The sequence below is a fragment of the Vicia villosa genome, unplaced genomic scaffold, assembly GCF_029867415.1.
Source record: "Vicia villosa cultivar HV-30 ecotype Madison, WI unplaced genomic scaffold, Vvil1.0 ctg.000966F_1_1, whole genome shotgun sequence".
In the NCBI taxonomy this organism is placed as follows: Eukaryota; Viridiplantae; Streptophyta; class Magnoliopsida; order Fabales; family Fabaceae; genus Vicia; species Vicia villosa.
The window spans coordinates 663,366-680,863 of NW_026705434.1; the positions used below are offsets into that span (position 1 = coordinate 663,366).

Consider the following 17,498-nt stretch of genomic DNA (forward strand, 5'->3'; position numbering starts at 1 on the left):
GTGACGTATTTGATATCACACTTGTATATTTGAATATGTGATTAATGACATTGTTGCCGTTTTGAAAGTCGTATTATATTGATAAGTTGTTTTGCGGTGAAACTTGTTGCAAGATGTTATGTGATGCGAAGTGGTGAAATTATGTATGATCTATATCTCCTATATTATTTATCATGCATTCCTTTATATTGTAAGATATCTCACCCCTTTGCTGATATTTCCCCTACCATGGGAAATGGGCAGGTACTCAAGATTAGTCGTGGAGGTCCGAGGTTATTTATGTGAAGTCTTTATGTTGCTTTATGGCAAGTCGAGTTGGTGTCCATTGCTCTGATACGTAGCACTCGGGGGGGATTAGTTATTATTACTTGATTATTGTATTCCATGATGACACTTGTGTTAAGTTGAATAATAAAGATGTTTATAAGTTTAAGTTGTAAGTGGTGAATGAAGTTTTGTTCCGAATGCTATGTATCTTTAATAAATGCAATATAAGTATGTTTGTTTGGTTAAGTCGAATTGTGACATCCCATCGTTTGACGAATAATTTTAAATGCACTCTGATTTTCGTTTATAATTGCGGGGTAAATTTGGGGTGTTACACATTGGCCAAGCAAGATTGTTCCGCTTGAAAATCGAACTCGGTATTCCCCGAGTACGTTCTTGGACGGGGCTCCTTGTCAATAGAGCTCAACCGCTTGGTTAATCCTTCAATGATAGTTGTTACTAAGGAAATTAAAATCATGACAAAAATATATATAGAATTTAATAAAAACCAATTAAAAATAAGACCAATAATAAATATTAGTTTTGATAAAATGAAAAACTACATACTATAAATGTGTAGAATCTACACCATTCTTATATCCAAAACAAAAATACTCTATGAATGTGACATATACATCATTTTTTTAATGAGATTGTATTTCATCCTTCAGTACCACATATCAATTCCACCAAATCATGAAGATTTCATACCTTCTTATGGCCTTAAGCTGCTTATTTAACAAATTACAGTGCTGCTCACCACTTGTCTTTTCTTCAACTGCTTTTGCAATTTATTCCTGCCATAATCAACACAAATTTTAATCTCTTTGATTTAATCTCTTTTCTTCAATTGTTTTGGATATGTGGATAGTATATAGTTTTTCATTTTTTTTCAACTATAATATTTATTGCCCTAATTTCTACAATGCTGCTCACCACAAGAATGTTTATTATTACCTTGAAAATTGTTGATTTTCCATTTATTTCTTAAGCAACTTGTGTGTAAGTTCCAATCCTTTATGCCACTACTAGAAATACACGTGTTACCTGCGGATTTTCCTGCGGAAAATATTCTGCAGGTATACCTGCGGATTTTCCTGGGACATTTTTAAATTAAATAAAATTTCCTGCGGATTCACCTTTGGCAGAAAATTCCGCAGGTATACCTGCGGATTTTGTTGCAGTTTATATATTTCAAATAGAATAAGAAACTATAACGCAAAATCCTCAGGTAATTCCGCAGGAAACTTCCTGCGAACTTTGCTGCGGATATCTGTTATATTAAACCAAACTATTATAAAAGATTCCGCAGGAAAGTTTCCTGCGGATTTTGCTGCCAATTTAACTATTTTCTGAAACTAATAGTAATTTTTGTCTAATTTTTTTTATAAAATTAATCATTATATTTAATGGTTAATTATTTAATATTATTATATTAAATAATTTTTTAATGTGAATTGTGTTATTTTTTATTTTTCATCTTAATTTTTTAATTAAATAAAAGGTATAAAAATAAATTAAATATATTTTGGTTAATTATTTTTACACCACCTATGTATCCTGCCAACTATATATATTAACGTGAATTAATAGTATATTTGAATATTATATTATTTAATATATTTTTAATAATGTATTTTAGTTTAAGTAATAAATTAATTTTAAAAATTAAAATGAGTATATTAAATATGGTTGAATGATACTCATGTAAATTCTAATTTGAAAATAAATATTAGTTATGTAATATATACATTTTCATACAAAGTATTAAACAAGAAACACAGGTAACCTAAAACATTATATTTTAAATTTCTTAATTTCTCTTCTAATATCATTTTTTTCTCTATTAATATCATTTCTATATTTTAAATTTAATCTCTTATATTAAATATACATTTTATGTTATAGAGATTATATTTGTTCTATTGTTAATTATTATAAAGTTTTAATTTTAGAAATCCTACTCTAATAAGAATAATGTGTTATAAATTATAAATTATATTTGAACTCTTGTAAAAATATTAAAATTTATACTTTGGTTGGAAACTAATATTTGATCTTATTATTGTTACAAATAAAAAATTATTGACATAGAGAATAGAGAGAGAAAAACCGAATCGTGTTCATTCTGAAACTTTATTCATCTCTTCTCACTGTTGTGCTGAATCTTTTTCTATCCACCATCGCGATTCTTCTATGTTGAATGCTCCTGCATCTTCGTGTATCATCACCGTTAAGCTAAGCGCTTCTACAACGTCGTGAATCCTCATTGTCGCCGATGTCACATCCATTTCGAGCATCTCATGATTCTAGGGTTGTTTAACTTTCTATTGCGTATTTTGTTACTCAGATTAAAGTGTAAATATTTATTCTTCTCCCCTACTTCACTCCATTTTAACCCTGGGTTGTTTGTTTCTGACAGTTAGAGTTGCGGAATCGCTAGAGCATCGGTCACGTTTGGAGTTGAGAAAGTCATCACCCATACCACCTCGACTAGTCTTCTTTGCAACAATCTGAACACTCGGTAACTGATTTTAAGTTAGATTGATTATAATCTTAGCTGATTTTTGTAAACAAGGTGTTTGTTGAAATGGCATAATGAGTTTATTAGGTTAATTTTGAGTATAACTCGTAAACAAGGTGTTTGTTGAAATGCCACAAATGTAGAATTATTCTGAAATTCTGTTTTGTAACATCGATGCACATCATTGCTCTTATGAAACTTAGCATATGTTGACTCCCAGTACCAAGAGATTAATTGTTTCTTTTTTTCAAAGGTAAAACTTGTAGGTGTTCTGGAAATGAACTATACATCTGATGATCAGCCGAACCCCTATGGTGAAATTTGTATCAGGGGTCCCATTATTTTTCAAGGATATTACAAAGATGAAGTTCAAACGTAACCATTTCGCCTATTCTATGGTTCTTGTTAATTTGAGTTACCATGGCGTATTTACAGTGTTCCTGATTTTTCATTAAATTGACCAGGAGAGAAGTCATTGATGAAGAGGGATGGCTGCATACAAGAGATATTAGAACATGGATAGCTGGTGAGACATCAGTGTACCACCATCTTATTAATAGTCTATATTATTTAGCAAGTTTCATTCTTTATAAAAATTTTAAGTTGTTACTGAGATTGCTTAATTTTAGAAAGTTTCTTTCCAAACTCAAATAAATTAGTAAATTAATTTAACAGTGTAATAAGGCCTTGGAAGCACAATAAGATTCGAGGTGAACTTTATTGCGATGTTAACAGTCGATAATTTGTTTGTTTGCTGATTTGGTGTTTGCTTCTTATTTGTTTTCCGGCTGAGTATTGTCTTATGTTGGTTCATGTTGGTGGAATGTTTATTGCTGCCAAGGTTCATGTTCGTTCAAAGTTATTTTGGAAAGGAAAACGCATAAGCAAGAGGTGATTTCAAGAACTCTCGTAAGTCTTACTATCTAGTCCTTTCATTCATATTTATTTTCTACTTTTCTGACAAAGGTAAACTTATGCTATGCAGTTGAACCTCCAAACACTTAAAATTGTTATATAAAGCTTCTAAAGGTGGGAATGTATGTGCTAATACCAGCCTGCTCTCTGTCTTCATCGAGATGGTGGGAGTAGAAGCAATACAAGAGAAATTATTGGTGCATTATCTCTTTTCATTTCCAATACTGCCTACTGTTAGTCACTGCTTCTATTTCCTCCAATTGTATTTATGTACAGGATCAGCTGATAAAAGTATAGGTATTTGGAAAAGAGAGTGTTTTGGTAAAGTTTGTAAAGTTGGGGTTATAACAGGACATGAAGGGCCTGTGAATTATTTGCAAGCTTCATCATCCAATAGAATTGGTGGTGGCTTTTTGTTGTATAGTGGTAGTCTTATGAATGATAAGGAATTAACAGCGAAAAATATGGATGACGGGGTGACGGGATTCCGGCTGGGGGACGTTTCCGACGTCACGTTCAGTTTGTGGAGCCGCGGAAGTCGAGATTGAGAGGTGCGGCGGAGCTATGAGGTAATCGTGGAGGTCGGCAAGGTATGAAGGAGAGTTTTGAACAGTATGCCAGTTTATTATCCCAGGATGTCAAACCTGTTGATCTAACAGAACTTAGTTCAAGTAAGGAGCAAGCATTGGCATCTTTACAAGCAGAGCCGCAGTCAGATTGGAAGCTGGCAGTGCAGTATTTTGCCAACTTCACTGTAGTCTCAATAGTTTTCATAGGGTTGTATGTGCTTGTCCATAAGGCGTCATGGGCATAATGTTGCCGAGGTATGTTAATATACTTTCTTCAGATCACTCAGGATTGGCTGCTTAAGACTCTTTTTTCTCTTTTATCTAATGAAGCATATTTATATTCTATATTGAAGAAACGTTAGGTTTTTCTCATTGGTTGAACCTCATTTTGCAGGTGATGAATTTGATAGGTGATGTAAAGGGAAAGGTAGCAGTTATGGTAGATGACATGATTGATACTGCTGGTGAGTTTGTGAAAAACTCTTGATGTGCTAGTGCAATATTGATAGCTTGTCTTTGTGACCTTATAATCAGTTAGAATAGGGACTCAGCTTACACAATTCTGATCAATAAAAGTGCTTAAGTCTTATGTTTACCATTTATCTGTTTAACCAACTAAGTTGGTATTGTTACTTAGAGTCCTTAGTCATAAAAAAGACTTGTAAGAGAAAGGTATATACAAATTTCACTAAAATGGGTCCCCATCCTCTGATAATTACTTAGCATGCTTGATTTGGATTATTAAATATGATTATTTTAAACCTTAGAGTTGTTTTGTTGGATGAAAGTTACTAGAAATAGATGTATTAGTATATTTTTTAATGCTGCATTGGATTGCATCACTGTTTCTTGTGGGAAAAACATTTCAATTAATAACTTTCTAGACTTGGCTTGGCAGTTGATGAATTTTCTTTTAAAAGAGTTGTCATTTTTATTTGTTTTGGGACTGCACACTTTGCTTATTCTTGATTTTTTTTTCAAGTTTCTATTCTGATTTTCTTTTGTTTCTTATGTCCAAATTACCCTTGTTTGTACTTTGACTTCCCCTTTTCCTTGATAATGAGTTTTTTCCTATATGAAAAACTATAATGGTATCAATGCATCTATTGACCAAGTGGTCAAGAGTTCAATTCATGCAGCTCAACTATCTTCTTATTTAATTATATTATAACAAATTGTATTTTGGTGCCACTAGGGATGATTTATACTTCTAAGATTCTTGATTGTTTGTGTCAATTCTCTCTCGCTACAGCTTGGTATTAGTAAGTCTTATCAATGCTCTTCTCAATAAATTGTGAAATTGTCTTATAGGAACCATCGCCAAAGGCGCAGCTCTGTTGCATCAAGAAGGGGCAAGAGAAGTCTATGCATGCACTACACATGCTGTTTTCAGGTATATAATGACCTTCTATTTTCTTTACATAATTTATTTTAACTTGGGGTTTGTGCTGCTGAGGCACTTTAATCAGGTCAATTATGGTGAAATGAAAAATAAAGGGACTTTTGATCCCTTATCTATATTGTTACTGCTATTTTGACTAGAATTGTGGAGAGTGTGGTAAGTATGTCTGGATACCAGTTTCTTAATTGATGGCTTGTTAATCTAAGAGTGACCTAGAGACCATTAATGTGTTTTTTCCTTGAGACATGAACCTCAAAGAGCTTTCTTTTGGTATCCAATGTGGCTTATGTATATAGATATATCTTTAAACGGATGGAACAGTAGTTAGAAAAGCCTAGTTCACTATATCATACTAGTACCTCCAAAACTGATGCCTACTCTATGTGAGGGTATAAGTAACTTGATTATTAAAACTGGGTTTTGAAATCCAACCTAGAAGAACAAGTTAATTTAGAATTTGAGTAAAATGAGGAACATCTATAAGATAAAAAGAACATGATATTATTTACATGTATACTATGAACATCAGCACATATAATTTTCTTAAATGATTATCTACTCCTCATAAGAGAGCGAATTGGTCAAAACTTCCTTGCCATACATCTTGATCTCACCATTAAGAATACAAAGAATCCGGAGGAAAAAATTAAATCCGGTTGGTTAGTGTCACGATCAGTGCAGAAAGAGCATTATGTGCAGAGTAAGCAATATGTTGGACTAAATAGATTAGATTAAGTGACACTCTGTTATTTGATCTTTGGCAGTTTGATCTTTCAATATTTTTTGCAAGGCTTTATGACATCTGAAAGTATTCAATTGATTTCTGTAAGAATATATCAATCATTTATGAGGTAAGAATATATCAATCATTTATGCGCATGATATGCCTGTTACACTGTGTTATATTATGAGGTATGACACTGAAGCTACTGGTTACTTGCCGTTTATTTTCGAGGGATCGTTGCCAGGTGCGGGATAGTTTGGTTATGTAGTCTTGACAGAGAATGAAAGCTGATCATGATTTGTATTTTTGTGTCTATCTCGTAATCATGGCTTGTATTCATACAACCTAGATCTTGACACACTCATAATGAATGATAAGATAGAATTGAAAATCAACCTAGAACTTGTAAGATATGCAGAGCAATACAATATGGTTCTAAGTTTTTGAGCAATGGTGGACCTGGTACAGCGTAGAATGTAGACATAACAACCAGCTTAGCACGAAAAGTTTTTAGTCCATTTAAGGTTAGTTTTGTTTATTCTTATATATTTCTCAAACATGATAGATCATTGATCCAATTTATACTAGAATATCCTCTTTGATTGAGAAGATGAGATCTGTCCAACACCACAGGGTACACCCCTCCGTCAAATACTGCTAGGGGAGCAAATTATAATGTAGATTTTTTTTTATTTAAGAAAAATATTTCCTGCGGATTTACCTGCGGATTATTTCCTGCGGATTTACCTGCGGAATTTCCTGCCGAAAATATTACCCACGAAGGTTTTAGCTGGGGACGAGAAACCGCAGGAAAATCCGCAGGTAACGTGTTTCCTGCGGAAATTTAGCTAAAATCCGCAGGTAAATCCTCAGGAAATTCGAGTATTTCTAGTAGTGTGCACTTGTTCCACAAAACAACAAATGTATCACTTAGTATTATAAAAATTTAATCTTTCATTGTTCAGTTTTTTTTTTATAGTAATACAAAACAAAACTTGGAACACAAATTTCATGTTTTTTAAATTATCTTAACATCCAATTTTGACAATTTGTAAATAGTTGGAGATACAAAACTTGTTTTAGATTAAATCTTCTTGACCTGCGAAATATACTGAAATATATCTAAGAGAAATATCACAGAATCAAATCAAATCTGTCAAGATTTAAAAACAACTTGTGTTAATGTTATGGTATAACATGTCATAACATCGGTCAGAACATATTTTCTGTGGGTGTTAACCCCTCTTCAAGTGTTATCCCTTCTTTGTGCGATATTCTTTCGGTGCTATCCCTTCTTTGAGCAATTGCATGATTTTGGGATTCGAGCCAATCAAGTATGAGAAAACTACGAGTTTTTCTTTGTTCATGATAAACCTCTTAGTATTTTTTACTTATAAAATTTTGTAAATAATATAATAATTAATAACAACATAAAAAATACAGTTCTAATGATGTTTAAGTGTTGTTTGTAGGTAACACAATTCTAAGGTATGTAGGTAGAAGGCAATTTCCTTGCAGTGTAAAAGATTTGTGGTATAAAGCCAAAAAAAAAAAAAAGATTTGTGGTATGAAGAAGAGGCAACAATTTTACAAATGTGACCTAAAAAAATGTGGACTAAAGCTGCGACAGAAATTGTTGTCTAATGAATAGACTGCGATTTGAAAGGTGTAGCTTAATCAAAATAGTGTTCTAAAACTAGTTTAAAAACTATAGCCTATTCACATATTATAGGCGACGTTTTTTTTTATATGTGGGCGAAAGTACAAAAACCGTAGTTTATATGAATATGCTACGACTGCATATTCCACATCTAGATAATCATTATCTAAACTCATTTTTGTTGTAGTGTAGTAAAAATAACAAAATATTTTAAGTTGTAAGTTAAGTTTTGGATGTGATGGATTCATAAAAATTTATGACTAGAGTTACGTTTCTAGAACTAAAACAGAAACATGATTACTCAATCATGAATCAATTCATGACTTTGTTTAAATTGAGTCACATATCTTAAAGCAAATTTGATTTATAAAAGCTTCATTTGAATCGATCTTAATGAAGCATGACATGTTTTTTGAAATCAATATTTTCTGAAATAATGCACCATGACACGATTCACATGCATGCTTGACTCGATTCATAAGCACATAAACGCCTGAGTCGATACACCAATATAATGACTCGGTTCATTTTTAGTTGACATTAGTCAAACTCTCATTTTACGCATGAAAATCATTTTAACCTAGTATGAGTATAGGGTTTTATGAGGAATTCAAAAATATAATAAATTTTAAAAACGTTACAGTATCAAAACACATTTAATTGACAATTAAAAAAATTAATTGATAAATAAATAAATAAGCAATTTCAATTAGACATGGCAACAAAACGCGTATCCACGGTGTCATACCCCAAAATTTGCCCACCATATTTTCATATTTAAACTCAGCTGAATGTCAGAAGCACAAGACTTGATTGCATGCACACTCTCCTAATCACATACCCTCCAACTAGGGTCTTGTTCTTCTCAAGGAGAAATAAACTTCTGATGCCTTAAGTGGACTACATGGCCTCTCATATGATTCAAAGTGTCCTCATGCCAAGTTTCAAGTCCCGATTCAAAAGATTGCTCACTCAATGGCCCAAACGATCGATAATCGACTGGTTGACCTAAAAGTCAAAATATGGTCAAACCACAGTCAAAACTTATGATTTTTGGTCAACATCCTCATTATGAAGTATCATTCATCATTTGATCAAGTATTTATCATGATTCATCAAGAAAAGTTCAGAAATCAACAAAACCTAGAGTTTCTAAATTAGGGTTTTCTAGAAGAAAGTCAACTGAACTTTGACCAGCCATAACTCCTACATGGAACATAAAAAATTTCCCATCCAAAGCTCATTTTGAAGGAAATTGAATTCTCTACAACTTTGTCTCTCACATGCCAAGTCCAAAAATGTTTCATTTGAGAGATATGAGCTAATACATTACAAGTCCTTCCAAAAGATCGCCAAAAGGCATTTTTTCTCAAAGCTCATAACTTGAGCATGGAATATTTAATTGAGATGAAACCAAAAGCATCATTTAGAGGACACTCTAAGCTTTCTAAAAAGCTCAATAACACTTCAATACAATAAAAAATGAAGGAGTTATGGCTTGCACAAGTTGGTCGATTTTGAGAAAATGCATGGAAGGCAAAGTGATGATTTTTAAGTTATTGCTTAATGGGCCTAATTCTTTGGTTCTAAACTCATTCCTAACATGGTCCAAGACTCCTAAAGCCCATTTATGCATGATTATATTATTTATTTTATTTATTTGATTTCTTATTCATTAAAAGTCAAATTTAATAAAATAAATAATAGAAAATATGAAAGATATGCATGAATTTATTTTTCCAATCAATCTTGAGCAAATATTCAGATATAAATAAGAGGAAATTCGTTGGCCTTTGATTAAGAAAGAATAAAGGCAAAAATAGAAGGTTTTCATTCAAATTTCAATGAAATTTCCAATCATGCTAATCATGGATTTGGGTCCAAACTTTTTACCCTAATATGATCTCCTATAAGTACACAACACTTGCAGCCAAAAGAGGGACGAAAAACCATAAGAGAGGCAGCCTCAAAACCCTAACAAATCTTTCAAAAAGTTCACGTAAACTAGGGCATAAGTTGTATCGTGGTTTCAGTGAGTTTTGATCCTTGCACATCGTCTATTAACATTCTTGAGGTTCCCAGGATTCAAATCAATCCCTTGCTCGGTTCAAAAGAGCCCCAGAATCAGTGCTGCGCCTATTTTTGTTTGGTAAGCAAGGTAAGTTTTGAATCCATGGCTCTACGTGTTATCAATCGTTACTAACGTTCCAGGAACATTCATGTGCATCATTGGAGCATGCTTAACGTTCTATATGGAAGTTTTAATGCAAGGATTCGCGTTCACCATTATCGAAGTTTTAAGCTTCCACTTGTTCGTATCAGGTCTTACAGGTCTTTTTAGTAAAAACGGGCATCACCAATGAACTCAGGGGATGATTTTACATGGATCTGGGCTATGTTTGTTTTTGTTCATGTTGCTTTTTGCAGGTTTTATTTTTCAAAGGATTTTCCGCAACAGAATCCGCAGCAAATTCCATGGTAGAATCCGCAGGTAACATGTAGAGGATGATGAACAGTAGCGCATGGGGCCCTTGACTTCCACGCAGGCCACTTAGCTGTCTTGGTATTGGCCAGTCAATGCAGGAGCTTCCTCTCTTCCACGCGTGCGTACCCGGATTGGTGGGTCAAAGGTCTCCGATCCTCTCTCCACATTTGATTGGCTGTAGCGCAACGCCTGGGGCCCACGGTTGACTGCAGGTTTGAATTATTCCATCTAATACATTAGTTAATATATATTATTTATTTTATACTCCCTTGATTGAAGGAAGCGTGTGGCACTGACGGTGAAGGGAGGGATTCATTCTCCTCAAAGTTCGGGCTCGATACCCAGGGAAGATGTTTTTTTTGTTTTTTCTCTTATACGTTTTGCAGGTTGTAGATCCAGTGCATGTGATCTCCTCAACTCAGCATGCCACCTTCAAACATCAGACGTTGGTTCTCTAGTAAATCCAGACCGTGCGTTCCATGGTACACCACCAGAAGATTGCCACACCAGAGTCCAAACGCCCAGGTCTTTAATTTTTTTATTTACTTTTATAATCTTTTTTTTTCCTATTTTAATTAAACCAGTATAGTCTTTTTTAAAAAAAAAAACTCTTGAAAAATCTTTTATAACTTTTATTTTATTTTATTTAGATCAATAATATAATTCTTATTTAATTTAGTTTCAATTTTAGATAATAATGAATTTTTAATTTAGTTTAATAATCTAAATTAGTTTTAATTTTAGGTTTGTTATATAATAATTAATTTATAATTTTAGGTTAATTAATTTAAATTAATTAGATAATTAGGATTGACACATAATTTTGTTAGAATTAGGATTTAGCTCAATAATTAGATTAATTTAAGTTTTCACTTAATTTTCTTAAACTCGGTTTTTACTTAAACTCCAATTATTCGCGATTCTCTTCTCATCTCAAAACTCTTGAATGTCGCATGATTGTTTAAATTTTGCCATTATTTAAATTTTGCCTTTATTATCCTTTTCTATTTAATTATTTAATTTCCGTCATTTAAATTCTAGAAGGTGTATAGGTCGCTCATTCAATTTTTATGTAATAGTAATTAGGACTTTATACTTTCCGCCTTTTATTTTTCGCACACTATAACTGCTGTTTATTTCTCTGTATACCATTAACTGCATGGTTAGTAAATAGGGAGTGACAAGATAATCAATCAATCGCTAGCTAATCTTAACTCAAAGATAAATATAATCGAATACAATCACGTGATTGATGCACACAAACACCTTTAGGGTGCCCCTCTTGTTGCCTGTTGCCTTCACGATCAAATAGTCAAGTCCCTTCGAATATAGGGATACCTTAGCTTGCTGCCTTCGATTCAAAATTACCATGTCCCCTCGATAAAAGATCATGGTCCCTTCGAGTTGCCTACGATAAATATGATCTCGTCCCTCGATTAAAGTGGTGATAGTCCCTTCGATTGCTAAGGTATCCTTACTGTTGCCTAGATGACTATTATATCCTTCCCTTAGACTACCTGCCCTCTTTATGGTAGGGATAGTCTTGTGGTGAACGATTACTCTCGATGACCCTTCGATGACCCGCACATCCAATTGAAAGACTTCCTGCCCTCTCATGGTATGGATAGACCCTTTCGTCCGAAAGACTTAAAGAACACGAAAGACAAACTTAGGGTAGGTAGTTCTCAATTTCTTACTCACAATTCAAAAATTCAAAATACTTTCCACAACTCCTTTTCAAATACTTTCAAACAAGGCTACGCTTATTTACAAGCTAAAGTCCTTAACGAAATATTTTTACTATTCACACACGACACTTTTCAAACAATTCAAACAAACAAGTGAGCTAAGCAATTAAGAGCCCATGGATAACCATGGATGCAAAGGGTGCCTTACACCTTCCCTTTGTATAACCTACCCCCGAACTCAAAATCTTTCAAAGGTCTTTCCTGTTCTTTTTGCCTTTCCTAATTGGATAAAATAAAAGTCGGTGGCGACTCTTGCTATCCGCACATTTCCAATAAAGTCAGTTCACCGTATTACAGAACTGGCAACTCTGATGGGGATGCTTTCGAATAAAAGAGGGGTTACCTTAAAGTTTAGGATCACTTAATGTTTGCTTTGCTTGCTTTATTTTTCAAGGTTGTTTGGGTATTGAATGGAAGATGAATCCTATACCCGGATTCGAGTGCACCTTAAGATAGGAGTGGCATAGTCATGGCGACTTCCCTTGTGTATGCTTGGGATTGGTCAATATGAGAGTTCACGCTTAAGTTAGGCCTCTATGGGTGTTCGCATGCCTCTTTTACATGAGAGAGGTTTGTGTGGATATCTGTAGGTGAGTCGGAGCTTAAGGACCTTTAGTCACCTTTAACCCATCTTGGCCTTTAGAAACGTAGTGGGGGGACTACTCTTGATTTATGTTAAGGGCATAGTCGCTACCCGATACTACAACTCAGATAGGTTATTTCTCAAAGTATCATTGCGTGGTATGCATGTACCATGTTCGAGGGTGCTTTAGAGGGGCTGACAATTTTGAGTAACTTGGTAGAACCCGTTGCTGATATCATCCTTATCCTTAGAAGTACCTTTGGGGAAGGGTAGTTACCTGGTCATACTTCATGCAAGCCATTAAACTTAAGGACTCTTGTGTGAGTTGTGTGTTATCTAACCTTTCTATTTCCTTGCAGGATTTGCTTGAAGGGAATTTTGTCATTATTACCATATGCTTTACCCTTATATTTCCTTGCAGGATTTGCTTGTAGGACATTTCGTCCTTATTACCTTATGCCTTACTTAATGCATTGCATCTTCATGACATCATGGCATCATAACATCGTAGGTTAACTAACCCTTTCAAGGATCTTGGAAATTCAGGACGCACAATTGCATGTGCTCTTATCAAGGACGGAATTCCTATCTAGGGGCAAGAGGATTTACTTTCCTCTGGCCATTTGTCTGCCAAATCAAAGACACCGTACCCATCAAGGGGCAAGAGGATTTATTTTCCTCTGGCCGTATGCCTTCCAGTTTAAAGATATCATACCTATCAAGGGGCAAGAGGATTTATTTTACTCTAGCCATGTACCTTCAAATTCAAAGATATCCCGAATCAGAGGCGATGACCCACTCGATATGGTGAGCTTGATTCCCATAGAAGAACATCCAAAAATCAGAGTTCTTCAAACGAAGATGCGACCAAGTCATTTCCTAATGTCGCAAACTAAATTCCCTGACAATCCTTGTAAACATTGCATCTACATTCATAAACATTGCATAACAGGTTTCCGCAGTAGGCTTCCTATTCTCTCTCGCTGTTTATTTCAGCACAAATGGATCTCGAGCAGTCAGTCAAAAATATTCAGGCTCAGAATATCCGGTTCCAAGTTTTTGATTCTGAACTTGGCCAAGGGGCAAGACGAGTTGAAAAACCTTGTTAACCCAAGAGAAAAAGGATCAGCATACGCAACAAAGTTTACTCCATTGCACATGCCATTGTCTCAAATTCTGCAACAACTACTCAATCAGAACTTGATAACCCTATTGACTCCATATTCAGTTCCTGCCAATCCTGCTCCAGGGTACAAGTACCATATAGGATGTGCTTATCATTCAATTAGTCTTGGTCATGATACCGAAGATTGGTGACCATTGAAGCATAGGGTTCAAGATTTAACTGATGACACGATTACTGATTTCAATTCACTTGAGGAACCTCGTGTAACTGATGTTATGCACAATTAGAAGAGTCGAAATGAATGCAACCAATTCGTGGGGATAATTCTGATCTCTACACCAGTTCTACAATAATGACGAAAGTCAGACGTACCTAAGCGTCAATTCACCAAGATCAATAGGTCATTGGCCCAAGCGTTACAACATCTGTTGAAGATCAGATTGATTACTCTAAGGGACGCTCCTAAGAATTCTAACACCTCCACTCCTGGCTATAAACTCAATGCGAGGTGCGCGTACCATTCCAACGGTCCTGGACATTACACTAATAGTTGTCGGGCTTTAAAGATAAAGATCCAAGACATGATCAATGCTGATTGAGTTCATATCCCTTTAAGACCCCTATGATGATCACCGCTCCTATGCCTAGTCATGACAAGACTGATTGACGTCTAGACGGACGAACTTTTGGATCATTAGATCTACTTTCATTTGCAAGTTTCTTTTCTGTTTGTTTAAACATTTGACTCATGATAGACATTATCTGTTTTAATAATCATCATTAGTGCATTGCATATGTTTGTCTTGAATTAATCATTTTGCTATCACTCATATTTAAACTTTGTTTTTACTTTGCATATGTTTTTATGATACTCAACTCCTGCTAAAGCTATATACCTTTTAAGGGAGGATGACGAAAATGATACCGCAACCTCATACAGTATGCTTTTGAACGGACTATGCTGACGATGTACAGGCATTGTTTCAATTCCTAAACAGTGGAGATATAAGGATGTTAATCCCTCGCCAATCCCTTTGAGCCTAAGAAGTAGAAGTTGCTTTCTTGTACTAATTAAAACCCACGATCATAACCTGGGGCAGGGTAGTTCTCAGTTAATTTGGCTGTGCATTCTATTTTAAGAGAATCGTTCAGTACACCTTGCAATAAAGGTTTCAATCACAAGCGTTCATCCGCACACATCAAGGAAGTGTTGGAGATGTCAATCAAAAGCCAATAATGGTTCATCAATCATTAAGCAATGAAGTCAATATCTTTCAAAAAAAATGAATGAAAAAATGAAAAAACATATATACAAAGAAAAGCCTGCTAAGTCAAAAATCAAAAAGAAGACTTAGGCAAAAATCAAGGCATCCCGCTGACTGTAAGCTCAAAACGGACAATTCAAGCAAAAGTTAGGGATATCAAAAAGATGGAAAAGAGAAGTCAATAAATTCCTGAACAACACAATGTTGTGACTACCAAAAGGAAGAAGTGACTGCCACCTCAAAAGTTCTCTTTGCTTGTGAACCACCATCATTATTAAAGGTGCAAATCCAAAAGTCTCTTGGAACCTGAATGCATAATTTGAATTAACTGAGTTTAGGACTGAAGATCATCATGGAGAGGGGTGGGTACAATCAAATTTTGAGCCTTTATCCTTTGTTTCTTAAACCGTGAACCAAGCCACATTACAACCCTTGAAAGTCCTAATTGAAGCATGGTTAGTTCGAAAGCATACTGTCACCAAAAAGGTATCCCGACTCCTTAAAGTTTACTACAAATGCTAGGTTGATATTCTGTTTTTTACAAACATCATGTTTTTATAAATATCATGATTTTACATCTCCAGCTTTAATATTTTTCAAAAAAAAAAAAAAAACTCAAGACAGGCGTATGCATTGCATCTCATGAATTTATTATTAAACATATTCTGCTACATAATTTCAAATGTTAGCAACAGAAAGAATTTGCACAGGGTAGGACTAATGACTAACAGTTATCCCGACAGACAAAATTACTCCAAGAAGCAATGCCTCCTATGTATACAAGGGGCATGACATGATCTGTCCAACCAATCTGGGGAAATCAAGTCAAAATTCCAAGAATCTCTCAAATGCCTGTGGTGTCGTTTTCTTTTACCTCCCCGTTTCACTTGGGAGGACGGCACGCTAGACCCTTCACGCGAAATTTGGAAGGAGAATGCGCCCGTGGTGGGATGAATTTTATTTCAGTTCTTCCTACGATATCACACGAACTTTCTTATTTGTCCTACGAGTAGGAAAGGGGAAAAAAGATCTCAACTAAACCCTAGGAGTTTGCTAAGTGTGGGGATTTACACCTAGACTAGAAATTCTGGAGTCCGGGGGGTCGGTTATACATAGGGAAGTGTTTAAACACCCTACATATCTGTAGTACTCTACAGGAACCTTCTCTGTGTCATTGTGATTGTGTTTGCTGCTAATGATTGGGAAAGTTTCTCCTTTGTGTTAGGAGAAGGAATTGAATTGATTAAAGAAAGACAGACAGATAGACAGACTGACTATTTTTGGTATTTTATTAGCTCGCTGAGATTCCTTGTGAACCTCATGCCTACATATCCCTAGTGGAAGTCAGAGCTTAATGTAGTTCGGGGAACTAACTAGGGAAATTAAATGTTTTTGGTGCCTTGCTTGAAGCTCAAGGTTGAAGCTTGGAATTAAATCTCTGTTTACAGTAAAGAGACATGAAATCATCTTTACAGAGAGGTATTTGTACTATTCTACCACAAACATTTTGAAAGAGTGACAGAATAACTGGATTCATTTCATTCAAGAGGGGGACCTTACTTGTGTGTGCAAGTATGCCAGTCAGATGCCTCTTAAATGAAAGAGAGATGCTCGTCCAAATTAGGGAAAGTGTACAAGTCTGGGGATGTGCCAGAGCATGTCTTTCAGAGTCCTAAATGGGAGACTTTGATTGAAATTGAAATTGAAATGTTTGTTTGTTTGAATGTGGTAGAGTAGTAAAAATATCTCTCTATAGAGATAAGCTATGTCTATCTACTGTATAAAAGATTTGACTTTAGCTGGCTTGTATGAGGCCCAAGCTTGAGGCTTTTTGATTGACTTATTAATTATTATTGACTCTGGGAGATGACTCCACTGGGGATTAATTACAGGGTATTTTTGTGTTCTGTACAAAGCCCAGAATTGAGGCTGACTCTACTTAGGGAGACTCTATTTGTGTGCCTTGTACAAAGCCCAAGGTTGTGGCTAACTATTGAGGATAATTGGGGTTTTTTAGACTATGACTCTAGTTAGGGAAAATATTATTTTCTGCCTTGTACAAAGCCCAAGGTTGTGGCGGACTCTTAAATGAATTAAGTATGTATGACTATATGGGGAAAGATCCTAAGTGTTAGGAATCTTTGACACATGAAAGATATGGTTTATCTGCCTTGTACAAAGCCCAAGGTTGTGGCTACTGAGTGATGAAGAACTCACTGGGGAGAATCTA

General features: G+C 34.9%; 1 protein-coding gene and 1 long non-coding RNA gene across 2 annotated transcripts; both read left to right on the forward strand.

The window, feature by feature from the left end:
- Positions 1-2,689: 2,689 nt before the first annotated feature.
- On the forward strand, positions 2,690-3,504 carry LOC131632581 (uncharacterized). Its single transcript, XR_009293049.1, has 4 exons — positions 2,690-2,791; positions 3,045-3,166; positions 3,256-3,317; positions 3,467-3,504. It is a non-coding gene; the product is annotated as an uncharacterized LOC131632581 (long non-coding RNA).
- Positions 3,505-4,298: 794 nt separating this feature from the next.
- On the forward strand, positions 4,299-5,813 carry LOC131632569 (ribose-phosphate pyrophosphokinase 2, chloroplastic-like). Its single transcript, XM_058903308.1, has 4 exons — positions 4,299-4,441; positions 4,506-4,530; positions 4,670-4,739; positions 5,587-5,813. Exons 1-4 carry the CDS (start codon positions 4,299-4,301, stop codon positions 5,811-5,813), a joined length of 465 nt encoding a protein of 154 aa, XP_058759291.1.
- The last annotated feature ends 11,685 nt before the right edge of the window (positions 5,814-17,498 follow it).

Excerpts from the sequence above, each read along its gene's own strand:
- LOC131632569 (XM_058903308.1), top strand. The coding sequence starts at position 4,299 with ATGAAGGAGAGTTTTGAACAGTATGCCAGTTTATTATCCCAGGATGTC. Across the intron at positions 4,442-4,505 it reads GATTGGAAGCTGGCAGTGCA|GCGTCATGGGCATAATGTTG; the intron begins GTATTTTGCCAA and ends CTTGTCCATAAG. Across the intron at positions 4,531-4,669 it reads ATGGGCATAATGTTGCCGAG|GTGATGAATTTGATAGGTGA; the intron begins GTATGTTAATAT and ends CTCATTTTGCAG.